The sequence below is a fragment of the Bison bison genome, unplaced genomic scaffold (genome assembly GCF_000754665.1).
Source record: "Bison bison bison isolate TAMUID 2011002044 unplaced genomic scaffold, Bison_UMD1.0 scf7180017864168, whole genome shotgun sequence".
Lineage (NCBI taxonomy): Eukaryota > Metazoa > Chordata > Mammalia > Artiodactyla > Bovidae > Bison > Bison bison.
In genome coordinates, this window is record NW_011494740.1 from 2,642,170 (window position 1) to 2,665,881 (window position 23,712).

The window sequence follows — 23,712 nt, forward strand, 5'->3', positions numbered from 1 at the left end:
CTTGGAAGGAAAGTTATGACCAACCTAGATAGCATATTCAAAAGCAGAGACATTACTTTGCCAACAAAGGTCCGTCTAGTCAAGGCTATGGTTTTTCCTGTGGTCATGTATGGATGTGAGAGTTGGACTGTGAAGAAGGCTGAGCGCTGAAGAATCTATGCTTTTGAACTGTGGTGTTGGAGAAGACTCTTGAGAGTCCCTTGGATTGCAAGGAGATCCAACTAGTCCATTCTGAAGGAGATCAGCCCTGGGATTTCTTTGGAGGGAATGATGCTGAAGCTGAAACTCCAGTACTTTGGCCACCTCATGAGAAGAGTTGACTCATTGGAAAAGACTCTGATGCTGGGAGGGATTAGGGGCAGGAGGAGAAGGGGACGACAGAGGATGAGATGGCTGGATGGCATCACTGACTTGATGGACGTGAGTCTGAGTGAACTCCGGGAGTTGGTGATGGACAGGGAGGCCTGGCTTGCTGCGATTTGTGGGGTCGCAAAGAGTCGGACACGACTGAGCGACTGAACTGAACTGAACTGAATCTCTTTAAGAAAATTAACATTTGCAAAATTTTCCATATTATGAATCAAAACAGACAATTTTAAGGGAAAAAACCCCACACTTGTGGAAAGATGTTACTCTTGCAGTATAGGACTATGGTTTATATACAGCAGAGCATCTCTAATGAATTAGATGCTTCCTTTTCCCCTGAAAAGATCAGGAGTCTCCCTGCTGTCAGAGCCAAACAGGCTCTTGTGGTGTCACACTAACACCCAGTTCAATTCAGTCAGATGACAATGAGAGATACGAGAAATAAAATATGACACACACAGAAAATCTCTGATGCTGAAGTTCCAGGTTTCACCTTCGCTGATCTTTTTCAACATAGAGGATCTTCATCAGGTTATGAAATATTCTTTCTTGAAAAACTCCTCAATCTGGAAAATTGATCTGTATTTGCCTGGTGCACTATAACTTAAGATGCCAGGATTTCTTTTTTGTTGTTGTTTTATACAGAAAGCAGGGACAATTTATCAAATGGTGTTTTGGAGTTTGAGGGAAGAAATTGATTTCCCACAGAGTGAAATTTAGTCCAGAAATGAATTTAGCACTTGGGCTTTATTAGGGCAGTACTTGGCTATATCCATTTGAGAGTTGGCTTGAGTAATACATTTAATGATTTAGCCGTGTAAAACAAACACAAGACCAAAACCCCCTTCCCTACTACATTTTTAGAAATGTCTAAGGCTCTCATTTTTCTTGCATCAATAAAATAAATTGATAAATTATTACATATTTTAGATTTAAAAAGGAATCACAAAACTATACAGCAAGATAAACAACCTGGTATCAATGTGTAATAAGGGATGCCAAGAAAAGTTATTATTGAACAATTAATATATGTCCATTTAAACAAAATCTATTCTCATTGTCTATAATAAAAAGATCCCAAAGCAAAGGAATGCTGTGTCTAGTCTGTAACTACTTTAAGCATTAACTCTTACAAATGTTTACCTGCATTTGTCCTGTGGCTTTTGTTTCCCTCCCCTCCTCTTCTAGCACACCAGCCAACTTTCTGTGCTTCAAATCTAGTTTATACCATCCACACTCCAGTTTTCTCTGGTCTGTAGACTTTTCCTCTGCTAAGCTTTGGTATTTGATATCAATATTTGATATTAATGGCCTTCTACCTCTCAGTGTCCCCAGCTCTAATGTTAACTTACAAGACCGACTTGTCAGTTACTGTATCCCCACCAGTCAGTTGCATATTTGCAAACCATGACTCTAGGAGTCTCTAGTGCTGTGTACAGAAAGCCAAAGAATGAAAGGCAAACTAGACCCTCCCTTCGGATGGAGAAGGATGATGTCATTTCACTCCTTTGTTATGATTTTTACACTCTCAGAATTCACCTGTAATAGCACTGGTGGCTTACCTTGTGTCTGGTTTTAGGTTTTCTACTGTGGAGAAGGTTTGATTTGTTGTTTGAATGGACTTGTTCTTCCCACTGAATGACCCATTTTCTCTGGATATAACTTCATATTCTGAAAAGCAAGAAGGCCAACAGACACTTGTCTTTATGCTCTGGCAAACTGAATGTTCTTGAAGCTAACAGCCTAAAAAGTCACTCTCATAAAAGTGAGCAACTGAGATTGCAGACCTGAGACCTATTGATCATACACATTTGCAACTTCCAGATGGGAGATTATCAGTAGATGGTGAAGGTGCCAAAGCATTTGGGGAGTTGCTCATGGACCATTTTTGTTTTCTCTCTACCAGAGCAGGAAAGGCCTGGTAACTGTGTAAAGTGATGACACTCCTGGGGTAGCACTGTATATGGTAACATATCATTTTGATATGTAAGTCAGATCAACTGCCATTGCTGGAAAATCCAGTGCAGTTTTGTAAGAAACATTCTATGAGGAGCGGTGCTTCAGCAGAAGCACATTTCCTGCTCATAGGGCTTTATAACATAGCTGAGAAATGGTCACTGATGACATGGTACTGCTGCAAGTAACAGTTAAAACCATAGCAGCAAATAACATTTAACCAAATAATGAACTATACTTTCCCAGAGTCCCTTATTTTGATTTTATTTTATTTTTAAACTTTACATAATTGTATTAGTTTTGCCAAATATCAAAATGAATCTGCCACAGGTATACATGTGTTCCCCATCCTGAACCCTCCTCCCTCCTCCCTCCCCATACCATCCCTCTGGGTCGTCCCAGTGCACTAGCCCCAAGCATACATTAGTGTCTCTTTTGCTGTCTCGTACACCGGGTTATTGTTACCATCTTTCTAAATTCCATATATATGCATTAGTATACTATATTGATGTTTTTCCTTCTGGCTTACTTCACTCTGTATAATAGGCTCCAGTTTCATCCACCTCATTAGAACTGATTCAAGTGTATTCTTTTTAATGGCTGAGTAATAAATACTCCATTGTGTATATGTACCACAGCTTTCTTATCCATTCATCTGCTGATGGACATCTAGGTTGCTTCCATGTCCTGGCTATTATAAACAGTGCTGCGATGAACAGTGGGGTACATGTGTCTCTTTCCCTCCCAGAGTCCCTTATTTTGAACTACAGAATTACAAGATTTTCGTACCTACTGCTTATGTAAGTTACATAAGTCTTGTACATACTGCTTATATATGCCCCCTTGATAATTATCCTTGAATTAAAACAAAACAAAATGAAACTTTATCTGTAAAGTCAGTATAGAGATCTGTATAAATTTACCTAAAGGGTAGCTTTCTATGAACTTACAGGGCTAATGAAAAGAGAAAGACTTTCAGAATAAGAGAATATAATTTACTAAAATGTTTTCCATGTTGTCAGTTGGGATTTAGTTTAATACATGTGATGAGATCACAAAGAGGATTACAAAAATCAAACAAAAACCAACAAACAACTACAAAAGCCCACTCAAAAACAGTTCTGTCAATATGAAGAAATACACAAGTGGTGGGCTTTGGGGAAAGTGAGAAGATTGTGAGTTACTGGGACTTAAGCTGTTAGTGCTGAGACCAAAGGTAGGAGATGATATTGGAAATAAAGCTGAAATTATAGGATAACTCATGTAGACTTATAATCACCAATTTTAATTTGGGAAGGATCTTAAATGGTAAATTAAAAACATCCAAGATGTAGGACCACCTTTTCAGAATAATTTCCTATAACCATTTTAAATTAGACTAGAAGGCAATGGCCATTGTATCTGGACACATGAATGCAGCTTTTAAAAGACTAATGGCTGGTATATAGTATGTCTTCCTCAGACTCTCTGCTCTCAATCTTTGTCTCAGTTGACTTTTTATTCTAACAGAGCATGGAAAGAGAGGGAGAGGGAGCATCCTGAATTCAGATATTCAAATTATACTTTTCCCTCAGCCATAAAGGGGCACTTACTAGAAAAAGAAGGGAGTAATCAGAATGGAAGTAAAACAGATTTTTTTTTTTTTAAAAAAGGAAACTGCATGACTTAATGGAAAGAAACAGACCAAGCCACTTGCCTGGATCTCAGTCTCAGTTTTCCCATCTGTAAAATGTCCACAGTGTCTCTTCATAGTGTTACTTATAGGGATTAAAGCAGGAACATATGAAAAGTGCTTAATAGTATTTTGCTCAACAGGTGGTACCTATTATTATTATGTCTTTTATTATTCTTTATTATCCCTGAGTTGTATCTTAGAACTTGAAAATTTGAAAGATTCCAGTTCAAAAGATTCAAGTGCTGATTAGTCATTGAACGAGCAGTTTATATGATATTCCAGTTGGTTCATCCATGAAAGCAGTCACCTTCAAAAAACATCTTTGTTTGGGTCATTCCTAATGTTTAAATGTTAATTTAATATGATTTTAGTCCTGAAACTTTGGAGTTTTCAAAATGGATCTAGAAGTTCCCTTCATAATTAAAAAGGTATTTAGAATTTTTCCCAGAATTCTTGTTTTAGAATTCTCAGAATTCTTGTTTTAGAATGTATGTATCTTTCCTTTTTAATTTTTTAAAGTGATAATAGCTTTTTCATAAATGCACCAACATTCTAAAACTCTACCACCAACAACAAAAAAGTGTGTATTCATATTTCTTATTTTAAGATAGGTGATTTAAAAAATAGTTTCTTTAAGAGTAAGGATATAAGAAAATCTACAAAGAACTGACACTGAATAGGTGGTCTCTTTTACCCCCCTCAGAGGGTTTTAACCCCCTTATGAGATAAGTCACTTAGAAGATAATCATTTATTATGAAGGTTGGGAACATCATAGTCTGGTCAGTGCAGCATGAAAATAATACTGGTGATACTACTGCTGCCAGTCCTACTGTTGCTGCTGCTGACAAATGTTAATTTAACAGCTTCTAATTTATGCTGCATGAATTCCCTGTTACGTTTTATGCTCACAACAAATTGATAACAATGGGAATTATTATTATTACAAATAAAAATCTAGAAGTTCAAAGAGGCTAATTATAGATTCAAGTTGCATTATCTAGAACATACCTGGTCTGGGATTTAAATCTATGTCCACATGCTCTTTACATATCACAAAATGACAAGTTATGACTAACTTAACTTTAAGTTGTCTAAGGATGTAGGCTATGGGCAATCTCTATCGTGTACCTATTTCTACTTTGGTGTAGAAGGGTCATGGAGAAGCATCAGAATTTGGATGTATTTACTAGAGGTGAATACACACCTATCAATTAGAAGAAAGATTACTGACAGAAGTCAACTAGGGAAATGAAGAATATGTTCCCTCTCTTTTGTTACCTTTCTTAATCCTTTCCTGAAAAACCATTTCTAATGATATGAGAATTAATCTCTGTCTTATCTGAACTACTGGTTTGTAAAAGATTATATTTGAAGTCATGTGGTATTTAATGGAAAAAAATAGATCATCAGGGCATATGGTTCAACGTTTAAAACGTTAAGTAAATAGTGACTAAATACTGACTTATTTCTATGTATAAAATATTATTATTATATATGTGGTCCTTATCCATGAAAATTGTTAGGAAGTGAAGAGGAACTAAAAAGCCTCTTAATAAAAGTGAAAGAGGAGAGTGAAAAAGTTGGCTTAAAACTCAACATTCAGAAAACAAAGATCATGGCATGTGGTCCCATCACTTCATGGGAAATGGATGGGGAAACAGTGGAAACAGTGTCAGACTTTATTTTTTGGGCTACAAAATCACTGCAGATGGTGATTGCAGCCATGAAATTAAAAGACGCTTACTCCTTGGAAGGAAAGTTATGACCAACCTAGATAGCATATTCAAAAGCAGAGACATTACCTTGCCAACAAAGGTCCGTCTAGTCAAGGCTATGGTTTTTCCAGTGGTCATGTATGGATGTGAGAATTGGACTGTGAAGAAGGCCGAGCACCGAAGAATTGATGCTTTTGAACTGTGGTGTTGGAGAAGACTCTTGAGAGTCCCTTGGACTTAGATCCAACCAGTCCATTCTAAAGGAGATCAGCCCTGGGATTTCTTTGGAAGGAATGATGCTAAAGCTGAAACTCCAGTACTTTGGCCACCTCATGCGAAGAGTTGACTCATTAGAAAAGACTCTGATGCTGGGAGGGATTGGGGGCAGGAGGAGAAGGGGACGACAGAGGATGAGATGGCTGGATAGCATCACTGACTCGATGGACCTGAGTCTGAGTGAACTCCGGGAGTTGGTGATGGACAGGGAGGCCTGGCGTGCTGTGATTCATGGGGTCACAAAGAGTCGGACACGACTAAGTGAACTGAAGCCTAGTATCTAGTGAAAGATCTCAACAGCTCATTAACATTTAATAATATTAATAATAATGTCAAAACTAATTGGTTAGATAAAGTATATCCTATTTATGATACTTTGAGATTACAGATTTATATAATTTTAAAAAGCTATCATTTATATCATGATAAAAGGAAAATACAGAAAGGAAAATCCTGCTGTTTTCAAAAGCTAAATCATACCCAAGTGAATGTGTATTAGATTATTAGACATAAATGCCAATTCGATGTTCTATATCTTTAAGGGAAGTGAAATTTTTATAAATCGTTTGGTCTTGTAAGAACTAAGTCTCAGCACTGCATATGGATTGAGAATTTTAAACCTTTTAATACATGTAAATAATCAATACTTACAAATTGATTGATTTTTAGATATTGGGATGATAGTACCTACTGGCATAATCCCAAGCAAAGAAGACTAGTCAAAACTGCATGAGAAAGGAAATTCACAAAATATGGTTTTGTTTTTTTTTAAAGGCCAGTTAAGCAAAGACAAGCTGCTGAATTTGAGCAAACTCTGGGAGATAGTGAAGGACAGGGAAGCCTGGTGTGCTGTAGTCCACCGGGTCGCAAAGAGCTGGGCATGACTTAGCAACCGAATAACAACAAGCCGCTTACACTGGAAGCTGCCCAGACTAAATGGTTTTGTCTAAGGAGAAATAGCTGCTGTTTTCTCCTTTATTCAAAGAAAACTTTTTGACAGCTCCTGAATCTCCCCACTCCTCACCTTACCCTGTGTACTGCTCTCTCCTCCCTCTGACAGCCTCTCATGGGCCCCTCTGTTCCATCTGCCCACCTTGGGCATGTGGAAGCAGGACATGCATGTACTCATATTATTTGCTTCATCCTCTAGCTGATTTGGGTGGTTAGTCATCCCACCCTCCCCTCTTCTCTCTAGTCTGACTGTCTTATTCACTAAGGAAAATTAAAATCCCACATAACAAATTCAAAGAGTGACTCAGAGTTTTTTATTTTTCAGTATCATTTTTATGAGGAGTAGCAGAATCAAAATTCCCTAAGATGGGCGGAAAACTGACCAGGAATAGAATTTTTAAAAACCATACCTGTGGCTGATTCATGCTGATATACGGCAGAAATCAACACAACATTGTAAAGCCATTATCTTCCAATTAAAAATAAATTTAAAGTAAAAAAAATTCTCATAAAATGACTGAAATAATAATGTTTAGCCTGCTTCAAAGTTCTAGATCAATCTAGAAATTGGGATGGTGAAAGGAAAATTGGTTTAAATACTATTAGCAGTGGCAACTTCTCATATATTATTTGTAATTTTCTGGTAATGGAAAGATGAGATATACCTTCACATTGAGAAAAAGTTCTGAGAGGAGAAAGAAGATATATAACTTAAGAGATCTGCTAGGTTAACAGAGAAACCATAACCAGGAAAAAGACGATCTTTCCCATCTTATGATACTTTTGAAAATCATCTGCCACAGAGACAGCAGAACTCTGCAGGGACTTGCTGTTCCTGAGATACATCACCCAGGGTCACAGTCTGACTTGAGGTACCACATTCCCCAAAGCATCATCTTATCAATGCTTCCCACCGTAGCAATAGTCCACATGCCATGCTCTCACCAGTGACAGTGTCATTGAGTGGCTTATCCCAGTCCAAGATGACAAAGGAGGGACACCCTTCCACAGTGACCACAGTGAGGTTGGTAGGTGGGTTCTGCGGTGGACTGGTGGCATTCCCCTCTGTGGCCTCCTCTTTGGGGAATCTCTTGACAGAGTCGGTGATGGAGCAGGGGCTGTTGTCAGGCTTTTGGATATACCGCACATGAGGACCTAAGAGAGAGAGGACATTGAGCATTTTGGTTTTTTGAGCTTGTAAAAAAGGTGGAGGAGAAGTCATAAGTAAAACAATCTGTTTGAGGATATTTGATCTAATACTATAAGCAGTTGGATGAAAGCAGTGATGTGGATGGTTTGAATTTGTGAAAATCCAGAATCCTGTCTTTGGGATACATGATACGGATGATACTATTGATTTAATTTTATAAATAGGTTTATCTTATGCTAATATCCAAAAGTAATTTGGTTTAAACTGCATAATTTATGGGGTACTGGAAAGAGTACTCAAAAGGATCTTGGTTCAGTAGTGGGAAATGATTTGCCTTACACTAAAATATAGTTTTGTTCCTACCAATAAACCTTAAAAGCCAGGCTCAGAAAGATCAAGTGATTTTAAGTTATTTAATTGCACCCCAGAATAAAATCCAACAATATATTAAGAATAACAAACATATACAGCACCCAACAGGCTTCCCTCATAGCTCAGTTGGTAAAGAATCTGTCTACAATGCAGGAGACCTGGATTCGATTCCTGGGTTTGATTCCTGGGTCGGGAAGATCCCCTGGAGAAGGAAATGGCAATCCACTCCAGTATTCTTGCCTGGAAAATCCCATGGACAGAGGAGCCTGGCAGGCTACAGTCCATGGGGTCACAAGAGTCGGACATGACTTAGTGACTAAACCACCAACATAGCACCCAACTGGATAAATTCCTTACAGGAAGATATTACCCATAATGAGAAAAATAAATCATTTGGAGTCAAACTGGAACTTGCATAGATGTTAGAATCATCAGACAAGGATAATAAAACAGTTATTATTTCTATAATACACATGGTCAAAAAGTTAAGAAATGGAAGATATAAAAAAAGACCCAAATTAAATTTCTGGAGATCTTCAAAGAGAGCAGAGAAGAAAAGACATGTTAGGACAACAAAGAAGGATCGTGGCAGATTTCTCATCATAAAGAAAGCAAGTGAGAAGGCAACAGAGACATGTCCTATATATTAAAGAACAAAAACCAAAACAACAACAAAAACTTATCATCTAGAATTCTATAGTGAAAATATCTTAAAAAAAAACAAGCAAAATATTTTTTAGACATACAAAAGCTGAAAGAATTCATGACTAGCACACCCAACCTATAAGGAAGATTCACGGAAGTTCTCTAGACAGAAGGAAAATGATGCCAGATGGAAATATGGCTGCACACAAAGGAATGATGAGCACTGGAAATGGTACCTATATAGGTAAATATACATAATATTTATCTTATTATTTAATTCTCTCTGAAAGATAGCTTGTTTAACAAAAATAATTACAATTTAGTGTGATCTATATAACATACAAAAGTAAAGTAATAGCCCAATAGCCAGGAAAGAAAAGCTGCTATACTAATGTAAAGTTCTTATACTTCACATTCAACTGTTTATGAAGTTGTGGAATATCACTGGAAGGTAGACTGTGAAGTTAAGGACACATTCTATGAACCCCAAATTATTCACTAAAATAACAAAACAAATTTATAGCTAAGAGGACAACAAAAAAGGTAAAATGGAATCGTAAAAATATTCAGTCCAAAAGAAGGCCGAAAAAGAAGTGGGGAAAAAAGAATAGATGGAACAAATGAAAAACAATAGCAAGATGATAATAGATTTAAACCTAACCATATCATCAAAGAATATTACCATAAACAAAAAAGGTCACTTTATAATGATAAAGAATCAATTCATTAGTTTATTACAATCCTAAGTAATTGAGGTCTATACCTGAATACAGACCTTTAGTATACATGCAGAAAAAAAAAAAAAAAAAAAAAAAAAAAGTGACAGAAGAAGAAAGTATAAATAAATTTACAGTTAGAGCTAGAGATTTTGGTATTCTCTCATTAACTGTAGAACAAGTTGATAGAAAATCACAAAGGATATAAAAGAATTGCACAATATAACCAAGCAAATTGACTTAATTGACATTTTTATAGAACACTTGTTATGGACTGAATTATGTTTTCCTAAAATTCCTATGTTGAAGATTTAACTTCCAATATGAGAAATCAAACCTGATAATACCTTGAAATAAGGCGTCTGGACTCTAGAACTGACAAAGAATAAATTTTGGTTGTTTAAGCCAAAGTCTATAGTATTTTGTTTTGGCAGCCCTAGCAAACTAATACAATATTCCACTTAAGACTAGGAAGATACACATTCTTTTTAAGTATACACAAAACATACACACCAAGATATACTATATTATGGGCCATAAAAAAGTCTCAATAAATTTAAAATGACTCAGGAAATACAGAGTATATCACAACAATGTAGTTATTAATAAAAATCAGTAACAGAATGATCTCTTGAAAATCTTGAAATATTTGGAAATTAAGTAACCTACTTCTAATAAGCCAAAGAAGAAACCAAAAGGAAATCTAATAGTATTTTGAATAGGGTAAAACTGAATACACAGTATATCAAACATTTTTAGATAGTGCTTAAATAATACCTAGGGAAAATGTTGTAGCACTGAATTTCATATTTAAAAAGAAGAGAGGTCTCAAACCATCTTGAACCTTAAGAAATTAGAAGAGCAAATTGAACTCAAATTAAGCAGAAAAAGGAAATAATAAAGATCAAAGTAAAAATAAATGAAATGGAAAACAGAAAAATAATACACAAAATAAATGAAACCCAAATTGAACTTTTAGGAAGATCAAAAGAACTGATAAACCTATGGTGTGGCTGATTAGGTGAAAGAGAAAAAAAGGCACATATAATCAATAACAGGAACGAGAGAGGTGACATCATTACAGATTATGCAGATATCAAAATAAAAGAAAATGAAATACATTTGACAACTTAGATGTTGTCTATCTATTAGATAGACCAATAACTTGAAAGACAAACATTATGAAAGCTCATTATGGAAGAAAGCATACTGAATAGTCCTACACCTATTAAAGAAAAGAAAAAAAAGAAAGTGAAGTCGCTCAGTTGTGTCCGACTCCTTGCAACCCCATGGACTGTAGCCTACTAGGCTCCTCCATCCACGGGATTTTCCAGGCAAGAGTACTGGCGTGGGTTGCCATTTCCTTCTCCAATTATAATGAATTACAAGTAAAACACTTCTCACAAAGAGAATGTGAGGCTCAGATGACTTTACTGGTGAATACTGCCAAATATTTAGGGAAGAAGCAATACTAATTCTAAACCCTTTCAGAAAATTGAAAAGTTCAGTATTATTTTGACACTGAAACTTGACTAGATTTTAACAAGAAAAGAAAATAACAGCCCAATACCCCTCACTGAATACAATTCTAAACAAAATTTTAGGGAATTAAATCAATAATATATTTAAATGAGAATACACTATAACCAAGGGGAATTTGTCCCTGGAATGCAAAGTTAATCTACAATTCAAGAACAATTACTTGATCATATTAACACACTAAAAGAAAAGAAAAACCTTATAATTATCTCAATAAAGCCAGAAAAATCATTAGATATAATCTAGCATTCATTTCTGATAACAATTCTCACTGGAGCAGGAATAGAAGAGAACTTTCTCAACTCAATAAGGATATCTATTAAAAAAAAAACACAGGTAACAACATACTTAATGGTGAAAGATTAAATGGTTTTTTCTATATGATAAGGAATAAGAAAAAGATATCAATCCTCACTTTCAATTCAATGTTTTTCTGGAGGTGCTAGCCAGTATGGAAAAGTAAGAAAAAAGGTACTCAAGTTGGAAAGGAGGAAGGAAAATCTTCCTCTTAGATGACATAGTTCTGTATATAGGAAACCCAGCATATCTACAAAAAAATCTACAGAGCTTTGCAAGACTGTAGAATATAAAATCACTGTACAAAAAAATCAGTTGTTTTTCTACATATTAGCAATGAACAATAGGAAAATGAAACTTAAAATGCTACTTTTATGTTTTATTTCACTGAAACTAAAAATCATTGGTGAGAGAAATGAATAATACCTAAATAAATGGTGAGATATACCATGTTCATAGGTAGGAGGACAATAATGTTCAGCTGTCACTGCTTTCTAATTGACTTGCAGATTCAATGAAATTCTAATAAAAATATGAGCTGGCTATTTTTCTTTAGACATTGATAACTTCATCCTAAGATTTAGCTAGGAATACAAAAGGACCTAGAGCCACCAAAACAACTTTAGAGAAATAAAAACAATGTTGGAGAACTAACACAACCCAATTGCAGCACTTATCATAAAACCACAGTGATCCAGACACTGCGGTATTGATGGAAAGGTAGCTAATAGATCAATGGAACAACTAGAGGACACCTAAATAGTTCCATGTATATATGGACAATTGGTTTTTGACAAAGGTACAAATTAAATACAGTGGAGGAACAATAATTTTTCAACAAATACGGTGGAACAGTTTGATATCCTTAAGAAAATAAACTTGCATTCATATCTTATATAATATACACAATTTGACTCAAAATGGATCATAGACTTAAATTTAAAAGTAGAAACCTTCTACAAAGAAACAGAGGAGAAATTTCTAGAAGGAAACAGAGGAGCTCTTTGTGATCTCTGATTAGTCAATGATTTCTTAAATGTAACACCAAAGATGCAATCTAAAAAAACCAAATCAATAAACCAAGCTTCATTAAAATTAAAAAAGAAGCCACATAGGGAGAAAATGTTTGTGAAATATGTACCTGAAAAAGATCTTCAACCAGAAAATATATAGACTGTTAAAACTCAACAATAAGAAAATAAGCAACACAATAAAAATATAGAAAAAATTTAAAGAGACATATCAAAAAGGATATACAGATGGCAAATAAGGACATGAAAAGATGTTCAGCACCCTTAGTCTTTAGAGATATGCAAAATAAAATCACAGATACTATTACATACTTTTTTAAAGGGTTTAAATTAAAAAGGCTAACCATACTAAGTGTTAGAAAAGATGTGGAGGAACTGGAACCCTCATACACTGCTGACAGAAAGGCAAAACAATACAACTGCTGTGAAAAACAGTTTGGCAGTTCCTTAAAATGTTAAATACACACTTACATATGATCTAGCCATTCCCCTTATAGCAATTTGTCCAAAAAGAATGAAAGCCTATGTCTACACAAGACTTGTACATGAACGGTCACAGAATAGCATACTTTACTGGTAATGTAAAAATGCTGGAAACAATCCAAATGTCATGAAGTTTTAATAAATTATTATATATCTATGCAATGGAATACTCATAAGCAATAAAATGGAATAGACTGTTGATACATATACCAACATGGATGCATCACCAAATAGTTATGATAAGTAAAAGAAATCAGAAAGGAAGTTCATAATATATTATTTTCTATTATGTGAAACTCCAAAAATGCATATTAGTCTATAAAGATGATGCAGTTAAAGTGCTGCACACAATATGACAGCAAATCTGGAAAACTCAGCAGTGGCCACAGGACTGGAAAAGGTCAGTTTTCATTTCAATCCCAAAGAAAGGCAATGCTGAAGAATTTTCACACTACCATACAACTGTGTTCATTTCACATGCTAGCAAGGTAATGCTCAAAATCCTTCAAACTAGATTTCAGCAGATGAACCAAGAACTTCCAGATGTATAAGTTGGGTTTAGAAAAGGAAGAGGAACAAGTGATCAAATTGCCATCATCCGTTGGATCACAGAAAAGGCAAGAAAATTCTAGAAAAATATCTACCTCTGCTTCATTGACCACTGAAGCCTTTGACTGTGTGGATCACAACAAACTGTGGAAAATGCTGAAAGAGATGGGAATACCAAATGACCTTACCTGCCTCCTGAGAAATATGTATGCAGGTCAAGAAGCAACAGTTAGAACTGGACATGAAACAATGGAATGGTTCAAAATTGGGAAAACAGTACATCAAGGCCATATATTGTCCCTCTGTTTTTTAACTCATATGCAGAGTACATTATGGGAAATGTCAGGCTGGATGAATCACAAGCTGGGATCAAGATTGCTGGAAGAAATATCAACAACCTCAGATATGCAGATGATACCACTCTAATGGCAAAAAGCGAAGAGGAACTAAAGTACCTCTTGATGAAAATGAAAGACAAGAGTGAAAAAGCTGGCTTAAAATTCAACATTCAAAAAACTAAGATCATTGGACCCACCATTTCATGACAAATAGATGGGGGAAAAGCGGAAACAGTGACAGAATTTCTTTTCTTGGGCTCCAAAATCACTGCAGACAGTGATTACAGCCATGACATTAATAGATGCTTGCTTCTTGGAAGAAAAGTTATGACAAACCTAGCCAGCATATTAAAAAGCAGAGACATTACTTTGCTGACAAAGATCCATCTAGTTAAAGCTATGGTTTTTTTTCAGTAATCATGTATGGATGTGAGAGTTGGCTATAAAGAAGGCTGAGTGCCAAAGAATTGATGCTTTCGAATTTATGGTGCTGGAGAAGAATTTTGAGAGTCCCTTGGACAGTAAGGAGATCAAACGAGTCAATCCTAAAGGAAATCAACCCTGAATATTCATTGGAGGGGCTGATGCTGAAGCTCCAATATTTTGGTCACCTGATGTGAAGAGCCAACTCACTGGAAAATATCCTGATGCTGGGAAAGATTGAGGGCAGGAGGAGAAGGGGACAACAGAGGATGAGATGGTTGGATGGCATCACTGACTCGATGGACATGAGTTTGAGCAAACTCCAGGAGATAGTGAAGGGCAGGGAAGCCTGGCACGCTGTAATCCATGGGGTTGCAAAGAGCTGGACATGAGTTGGTGACTGAAAAACAACAGCAACAATCTATAATATAGTTACCTTGAGACTAGAGGTTAGGTGGGAGAAGTGAAGAGGAGGGATTATAAAGGTACATGATGAAACTTTTTGAGGTGTTGCATGTACTCATTATCTTGATTGTGACGATGGTTACATTAATATATACATATATTAAAATTTATCAAATTTTATACTTCAGAAAAACAGATCACAAAAGGAAACACTGGTCTATATCATATAATATCTTTTACTTTGGTAGATTAGATTACTGTTCAAAAATATTCTCTATATTCATGGAAAGAGTATATTTCCCCTATCTTCAATTTGAACTTAGCTCTGTGACTTTCTTTTGCCATTGAATATTGGCAGGTATAACACAAGGAGGTTGAAATGTTGTTGTATATCTGGACTCCTTCTCTCTTTACTTTGTATCATTAGGAGAACGGCTTCTCTGGGTCACTGTTAGTCTTTCATCTTGGGTACCAAAATGAATAGATGTGGAGCAGACCTTAGGCTAACCTTAAGAGACCCAGCTGTACCTGCTAGAAACAGAATCACCCAGCTAAACACATCCTAAATCAGCTGACTTCCATGTGACTTGTAGACATGTGAGAAATAAATCCTTTTTAGGATATGCTACTAGGCTTCCCTGATGGCTTAGTGGTAAAGAATCTGCCTGCCAATGTAGGGGACACAGGTTCAAACCCTGATCCAGGAAGATACCACATGCCACGGGTCAACTAAGCTCATGCACCACAACTACTGAGCCTGTGCTGTAGGGCCCAGGAGCCACAACCACGGAAGCCTGTGTGCCTTTAGAGCCCACGGTCTGCAACAAGTGAAGCCACTGCCATGAGAAGCTCTTTCACTGCAACTAGAGAGTAGCCTCTGCTTGCCGCAACTAGAGAAAAGCTCGTGCAGCAAAGAATACCCAACACAGCCAAAAATAAATAGGTAAAAAAAATAAACATTAAAAAAAGAATATGCCACTAAGATTTTGTAGTTACTACACAGCAACAGTTGACTAATATACCCAACAAAGATAGCTTTCTTAAAAGTAAGATTTGTAGCCGATCAAACGTACCTTTGAATCTGGGCTTCCCAAGAGGATCAGTTTCTCTTGTTGGACTTGAGCTAAAGTCAGTGATGTTATCTGAGGATGGATGATACAATGAAAAAGTAGTAAAGGCTATAAATATTTATAATGCCTCCTGGTCAATTGCATGCAACTTTGATTTACATATTATTATAATCCATATTATTCACATTTCAAGGCCTTTAACTGTGTCCTGCTGCAGCTGTTCTGCGGAGTAACAAATTATTTAAAGATTACAACTGGAAAAAAATAAATAAATAAAGATTACAACTGGGCTTCCCTTGTAGGTCAGTTGGTAAAGAATCTGCCTACAATGCAGGAGACACAGGGTTCGATTCCCAGGTCAAGAAGATCGCCTGGAGAAGCAAATGGCAACCAACTCCAGTATTCTTGACTGGAGAATTCCATGGACAGATGAGCCTGGCAGGATACAGTCCATGGGGTTGCAAGAGTCAGATACGACTTAGCGACCAAACCACCACCACCAAAGATTACAACAAAGTGGCTAATACGCATTCATATATTAAGTTATGTGTGATTAGGAATGACATGTGGTTTAGGAATAAGGACTAGGTAATCTAGATCTTTTGAGGAAGACTTTATTAAAGATCTTGGCACTTCCTTCTATGTCTGCAAAAGAAAGGAGCACATTCCACAGTAAGTCATTAGAAGTAAGTGTAATTTTAAATTAAAATGTCCCTATCAATCATAAAATTGAGTGAAATGTATTGATCCAGAACTGGGACTCTTTTCTCCCTAATTTGAAATCCTCTGGTACTTTGCGGCTAAGCATCCAGTGGGACTTGACTGACATACTCACCAAGATCTTCTCCTGAGGCAGGAGCTGTTGGTTGCTTTTTATCTGTCTCCATTCTCTCCAAGGGGGCTTCTGTAGGTATGAGTGTTGCCCTCAAGGGTGGGGAAGTTACTCGGTCTGATGAAATGATTCCTATAATGCAAAGCCAAAGGAGTCAGGTTTTGTAGGGAGCCCTGCAGAGTTCCCCATTTACCTATTCAGCAAATATTTATTAAGGACTTACCATGTGACTTGGCACTATACGCCAGGATTAGAGAGAAAATAAGACCTGGTGTCCTTGATTGATTGGGAGATATGTGTAAGCCAAATTATACTGAAGCATTATAAATATTGTGAAAGCATAAGACAAGGTCTCAGAGAAGACAAGTCTATGGGGAAAGATGATGGGTGCTGGGGGGAAGACAGAAATGCCTTCCTAGAGGGTGTGATCAGTAGGTAGGCATGAGAGCTGTATTCTAGGTGGAGTTTGCAGGAAGAACACAGTCAGGGAAGCATAAAGTCATGTGGCATGTTGAATTTGAAGGCCTGAGAGCCAAGAGTGCCAGGAAGCAATGAGAGCAGAGCGGGGGCAGGCAGGGAAGGGCAGTTCATGGAGGGTCTTGCATACCATGGATTTAGATATCATTTTTAGATGACAAGGGCCCATTAAAATTTTTTCACTAGGGAAGTAACATGATCAGATAAGGAGAGAGTGAACAGTTAGGCTGCAAGTCTGGTGGCAGACAAAGAAATCAAGAACTAAAGCAGTTGTGTAGGCAAGGACAGAGGAGAACTATGTAAGAAGCAGTGAGACTGGATGGAAGGGGTTTTACATGAAAGATATCAAGAGGATGGAGTGGCCAGACTATAGATTAAATGATGGGCATGGGAGATGGCGGGGGAAGAAGAAAAAGGTTTATAAGGTAATGACTGTGATTCTGGCCTAGTGGCCAGACCAGTGTTACTCTGAGATGCTGTATTCAGCAATGTCTCCTCTGCTCTAAAAACACATGTAGGTCTCCCAAATAGGATCCATCCCAAGGTCTATGCAAATATGGGTAGAATAGAGTGGAGGCTTGGAGAAGGCAATGGCATCCCACTCCAGTACTCTTGCCTGGAAAATCCCATGGATGGAGGAGCCTGGTGGGCTACAGTCCACGGGGTCCCTAAGAGTCAGACATGACTGAGCGACTTCACTTTCACTTTTCACTCTCATGCATTGGAGAAGGAAATGGCAAGCCACTCCAGTGTTCTTGCCTGGAGAATCCCAGAGACGGGGGAGCCTGGTGGGCTGCCATCTATGGGGTCACACAGAGTCAGACACAACTGAAGTGACTTAGCAGCAGCAGCAGCAGCAGAGTGGAGGCTAGTAGTAGTATTAGTCGTTCAGTTGTGTCCGACTCTCTGTGACTCTATGGGCTGTAGCCCACCACTCCTCTGTCCAGGGGATTCTCCTGGCAAGAATACTGGAGTGGGTAGCCATTCCCTACCCCAGGGGATCTTCCCTACCCAGGGATTGAACCCAGGTCTCTTGCATTGCAGGCAGATTCTTTACCATCTGAGCTACAATCTGTCATAAAGTGGAGGCTAGATTTGCTTTTATAGTCTTCATGGGAAAAGGAATTGTTCTCAGATGATAGAGAGTCAAAGAGTAAGGACTGATGTAAGGACTGTGGCCCAGCATGGAATCATGGATGATGGGCTCCTGGTCCTGATGGGAGTGGGCCCCAGTGAGAGGATGAGTGAAAACCATGAGATGCTGCAATGGTGCCAGCAGGAGCTTTTTTGAGTGGGTAGAGCCAGCAGGAAATGCTTGGATGGTATTTTCATCCTGGCAAGGAGAGCGGGACTAAGAGGCCTCCATAGATCTGGAGATGGGGGACAGGTGGAGATGCCTCATGGGAGCCTAAGACTATGTTCAGAGGGCACATGTGGGGGAAGGCATGTTTTCAGAGAACTCCCAGAACACTGAACTGATTTCTTGAATTCCATATGCACTTTCTGTGATGGTCATCAGGCCAGATGTGTACAACTGATCTCATTTGTGTTTGGCTCTTCAGTGTAGGGCTTCCATGGTGGCTCAGATTGTAAAGAATCTGCCTGCAATGTGGGAGACTTGGGTTCAATTCCTGGGTCAGGAAGATCCTCTGGAGAAGGGAATGGCAACCCACTCCAGTATTCTTGCCTAGAGAATTCCATGGACAGAGGAGCCTGGCCGGCTACAGTCCATGGGATTGCAGAGAGTAGGACACAAGTGAGCAACTAAAACTTTCACTTTCTTTCCTCAATGTAGACATTTCTTTTGAATTAGAGATGGCTAGCAAAGGGTGGGGAGAGCACTAGAGTTAATCTCAGAAGTGGGATGTGTTTATACCATCCCACAGGCTGGATGAGTTATACCGAAGCTACACTTATTGATGGGAGTGAACAAGGTTTTACATGGCAGGAACCAGGGCCATGGAGCTGCAGCTGAAGACACACAGCCTTGCAGGAGAGCTCTGTGGAGGGAGGTTCCCCTAACTCTTCCATGGAGGACACTGGAGCATCACTTTCAGTCTGACCTGAAAGCTATAGAAGCTCAAGTCTCAGCTGTCCCAGGTTACAATTAATGAAGAAAACCTGGTCTTCTCACTGGGGCCATGTCCCCAGACCTTGATTCAAGCAGGCACCACCAGCATGGATGATAGGCTGATTCCTCCTTTAGCTGATGGGAAAACAACCCAGAGGCCACTGTCCCCTAGTACATCATGGAAACTTCTCCACCACATCCTCCTTTCATCCTGTGAAAACAGTGACATCCATGCCCTTTCTCATAAATCCTTATCAGTTTCCTCTTCCACAGTTGTACTTAACAGCATTATCCTGATTCCCACTACAGAATATTTAGGAGATAGACATGAGGGAAGAGGGGGGAAAAGATGGAGAACATGCTGTGATCTGCTGGCAGGTCCAGTGGAACAGCCTTTAAGAGGAGTGAGATGAAGCTTTGCTCTGAACTGGGCTCACTGATCCTTAATTGCACTCATATATTCACTCAGTGATTACCGGATTCACTCAGTAAGGACTGGATTTGGTTCTGGGAATTCAGAGAAAGTGTCATCTGTCATCACAGAGCTCATGATCTAGTAGGGGAAGACAAGGACATGAACAAGTAGGTATAAAACAGAGGTTTGCTCTAACAGAGGTATGTTTCAAGGACAAATAGGACAGAGAAGCAGTGTTAAGTCTACTTTGGGGAGCTATAGGAGGCTTCTTTAAGACAAGGATGAAGTATGAGTGTCCCAGGTGATTGGGTGAGGTCATTCTATGGGAAAAAGACAACACATGCCACAGCCTAGAGGTGAGAGGTAGTCTGCCTTGTTGCATAGACTAGGCTTGCTCAGTCACCCTGAGTATTCCAGTCTCCAGTCTTTCCCCTGGACCCATAATATTGAGGTCAGCATGAAGGCTGGTGGACAGGGGAGCTACCAAGGAGATGTAAAGCATTTTATCTCAAGAGACAGAATGTTAAGTGGAGGACATTTTCCATTACCCCTGGTGGGTTGGCAGCCCCAAATAATCCATTTGTTGAAGACAAAACGTCTAGCCCCAAATAATCCATTTGTGGAAGAGTTTGTGACTGCTTCCATCTCAGCACCAAGCACCCGGCATCTAAGAAGCAAACTGACGTAGATGGACAAGGATGGTGGCTGTCACCCCACCCACCCAGAATCAGGACAGGAGTCCTTAAAGTTGTAACTGACAGTGTCTGGTCTTTGGGGCCAACACATGCCAAGGGCTGTCTGTTGCTTGAGCTAGCACACCAAGAAGGGCTGCTGGTTGACCAGTAAAACTGAAATCAAGGAAGGATAAGGAAGGTATGTGATTGACATACCTGCACTTCCTGGCTTTCCGGTGACATTGTTGGGTGGTAAAGGCTTTCTTCGTGGGGGCATGGGTCTGGGTGGCAAGGGTGGGCGACGAGTACCTGGGATTATGGCTAAGAGATAATATTACAGATAAAGTGGTCATAAGGATTCACTCTACAAAATCACAGGTTTTTTAAAAAAATACAACATTTGACAAGTAGCCGTTGGGTGACAGAGAATAGATTCTACGGAAAAGTGCCTGTGAGTAATACTTTCTAATGTTCTTCTAAATTAGTGCTTGTAATGTACCCAGGGATAATAAAGCACACGAGTTAATGGGGAAAATATTCTCTAATTATGGATAAAAATATATCAGTAAACCTGCCCTTTGAAAGGCTGTACAAATGTACAGAATTTAACATCTTTTGCTTCTCGTATAGATTCAACAGTAGCATTTCTGAGTTTCATTGTCTCCAATTGCCTTTGCTTTGCAGACTACAATTCTTGCACCATTTTAGCTTTGAGTAAAGCATATAATTTCCCCTTTAGTAGGTGTTCCACTCCATCCCCCAACTATATTACATAATTATAATTAAACCAACACTTTCAGAACTTCTCAAATGATTACAACAAAGTAGCCCCTAATGGTAGAAGCAATAAGCCTGTGCCCATGCAGATCAGAGCCACCACACAAGGGCACCTGGCCCGGCAGCTGTAAGTGGGAGGCAAAATTTCACACCCACTCTGCTCTCTCACCCACCCATGAGCCTTCATGCAAGGACGCCAACCCAGAGGAAAGGCACATTTTTCTAAATGGTTTGCCTGAAGGGCAGAGAGGAGAGAAATCTTTTTCTAATCTTCACAAAGACTGACAAGGCTAAAGTTCCTGAAGCAGTCCACTGTAACCCAAATTTTCTTTGAAGTCCTGTGTTATAAGCTTAAAAATCCATCTCTTTCTTTGCATAATGTATTGGCTTAATAATCTTCAAGCAAAATTGACAATCCAAGAAAATGCCCTGTGACTTTAAGTACTTCCTGGGATATTAGGAATTGTGCACATGCGTGCATGAGTGTGCATATGCTGGGGGTAGGGAGGAGTGAGTCGTGATGATAGAATAGAAATGTCTCACCCAGACATTAATACATCAGAGTAGGTTTCACAGCATCCTTCTACAAAGCACGGAGCTCTTATTCAATGCAAAGATATTACCACTTCCTAATTTTGGCCTCTTATATAGAGAACAGTCTCAAAGTAGAAACATAAATCATTTCTGGAAAAAGGATATTATAATAAACTACATAAGAGGAAAACTTGTATATGATGAAAACTAGAATCCACAGTTACTTTTCAGCATTTGATCCAATGTGGCCCCTTGGGATATTATGTGAAGTAATTATTAAATCAGTTCCTCATTAGAGGTTCTTATTAATATTCAATTTGTGCACAAAGCACTTTTCATTTTCCCAAATAGTTTAGTATGTTTATCTAGCAATACCCAGGTACTTTTAGCATGGATCGGATGCTTTGGGGACTGTGAGCATGCTACTTGTTTTGTGGCAGCACATATAACTTGCAGCTACAAGTTTCAGAGCAGAACTGAATGAGGGAGTCAGCCTCTTATTCCTTACCTGGTTTTTTTGTGGGGTGAGACGAATCCATTGATACATTTCTACCAGTACCGGATGGCAGTGGGACTTGCTTGACCCCTGTGAGCAGAGATAATGACAGAATAAATAGATAGCTAAAATGTGATAAACATTCTTCACAGAAGCTTCATAGAATTGTCAGTGATAATGTGCATTTTTTTTAAGAACAAGGATACTGGTGTTTTTGTGCCTAGACATTTTGATTGGCTTCTCCCGTCTGCATACAGAAAAAAATATCTAAAGCCCTACTGTATTCACCGGTTGTGATTTTATTCTCTGAAGATTTAGAGTTTGATTTTTTGATCGTGGCTTTGTATTAATTTTCTATGCTGCCCACCCTGCACTGCCTGCCTGGGTGTTATTGTCTTGCCAGAAGGATTTCATCTACAGTGACTGACTTTTTTTTTTTTCCAATATTTGTGTGTAAATTCTGTGGTTTTAAAAAATATTTTTCTCTAACTCCTCTACCCCCAATAAAAACCCTTATAATTCCAACATGTTTGGGTTTGTACCTAATGAATTGACTTTAAAAATATTCTTTGAGAAACCTTGGTTAGCAGGCTGGTTAGGCCACAGACTGGATCTGTACTCTTGAAATTTGTAAATTAGGCCTGGGCATGCCTTGAACTCCAAATTGCTGTTTGGAAGAAACTGATCTGAAAATTACCCTGTGTGCTATTTTATCTCCTAAGTCTCTCAAACATAATCTGTTGGTTATTACTAAGTCATTCACCTAAATACCCATGCTAGGATTTTGGGTGGAGATCCTAAGGGTAGAGGGAACCAACTTACTTTTTGTCCTATATTTTAAAAGTTATTATTCTTTTACATTATAAAATAGTCTTCCCTGACATAGCTGGCAGTCTCCACTAAGGAATAATAAGAACAGACATTTAGAATCTCAAAAGTGAATATTATCTTAGATATAGTGGCTCATCTTGAACTTCCCAGGTGGTGCAGTGGTAAATAACCTGCTTGCCAAAAAAAAAAAAAGAACCTGCTTGTCAGTGCAGGAGACACAAGAGACGTGGGTTCGATCCCTGGGTCAGGAAGATCCCCTAGAGAAGGAAATGGCAACCCACTTCAGTATTCTTGCCTGGAAAATGCCATGGACAAGAGGAGCCTGGTGGGGCTCCTCTTATAGTCCATGGGGTTGCAAAGAGAAGGATATGACTGAGTGTGTGCACACACACGCACGCACGCACACAATGGCTCATCCTAAAAAATGAACCCATGCTCTGAGGACATGTGTGTGTGTGTGTATGCTCACTATAATATGTACTAAAAATAAGAATAAACATTGAATTAATATACTGGCTATGGTATTAACAAGAACAAGCACAGTCACAGCCCTGTTTTGAGTGCTGTTCCAGGACTCTGTAGGGACATTACACACTCAGCCTCATGTAATATGTAGGCAGAGATATTAAGTACACAACAGAAGCTTT

The 23,712-nt window shown here is 38.4% G+C and overlaps 1 protein-coding gene across 11 annotated transcripts in view; it reads right to left on the reverse strand.

Moving 5' to 3' along the window:
* The window catches only part of ABI3BP (ABI family, member 3 (NESH) binding protein), a 296,163-nt gene that overhangs the window by 29,779 nt on the left and 242,672 nt on the right, over nt 1–23,712 (reverse strand). For all 11 annotated transcript variants that reach the window (XM_010841961.1, XM_010841962.1, XM_010841959.1 and 8 more), the window contains 6 exons: nt 22,247–22,324; nt 20,644–20,748; nt 16,794–16,922; nt 15,962–16,030; nt 7,886–8,095; nt 1,929–2,037 (listed from right to left, as the gene is read on the reverse strand). In XM_010841961.1, the coding sequence (XP_010840263.1) occupies nt 1,929–2,037; nt 7,886–8,095; nt 15,962–16,030; nt 16,794–16,922; nt 20,644–20,748; nt 22,247–22,324 (700 nt within the window). The remainder of the gene's footprint in view (nt 1–1,928; nt 2,038–7,885; nt 8,096–15,961; nt 16,031–16,793; nt 16,923–20,643; nt 20,749–22,246; nt 22,325–23,712) is intronic.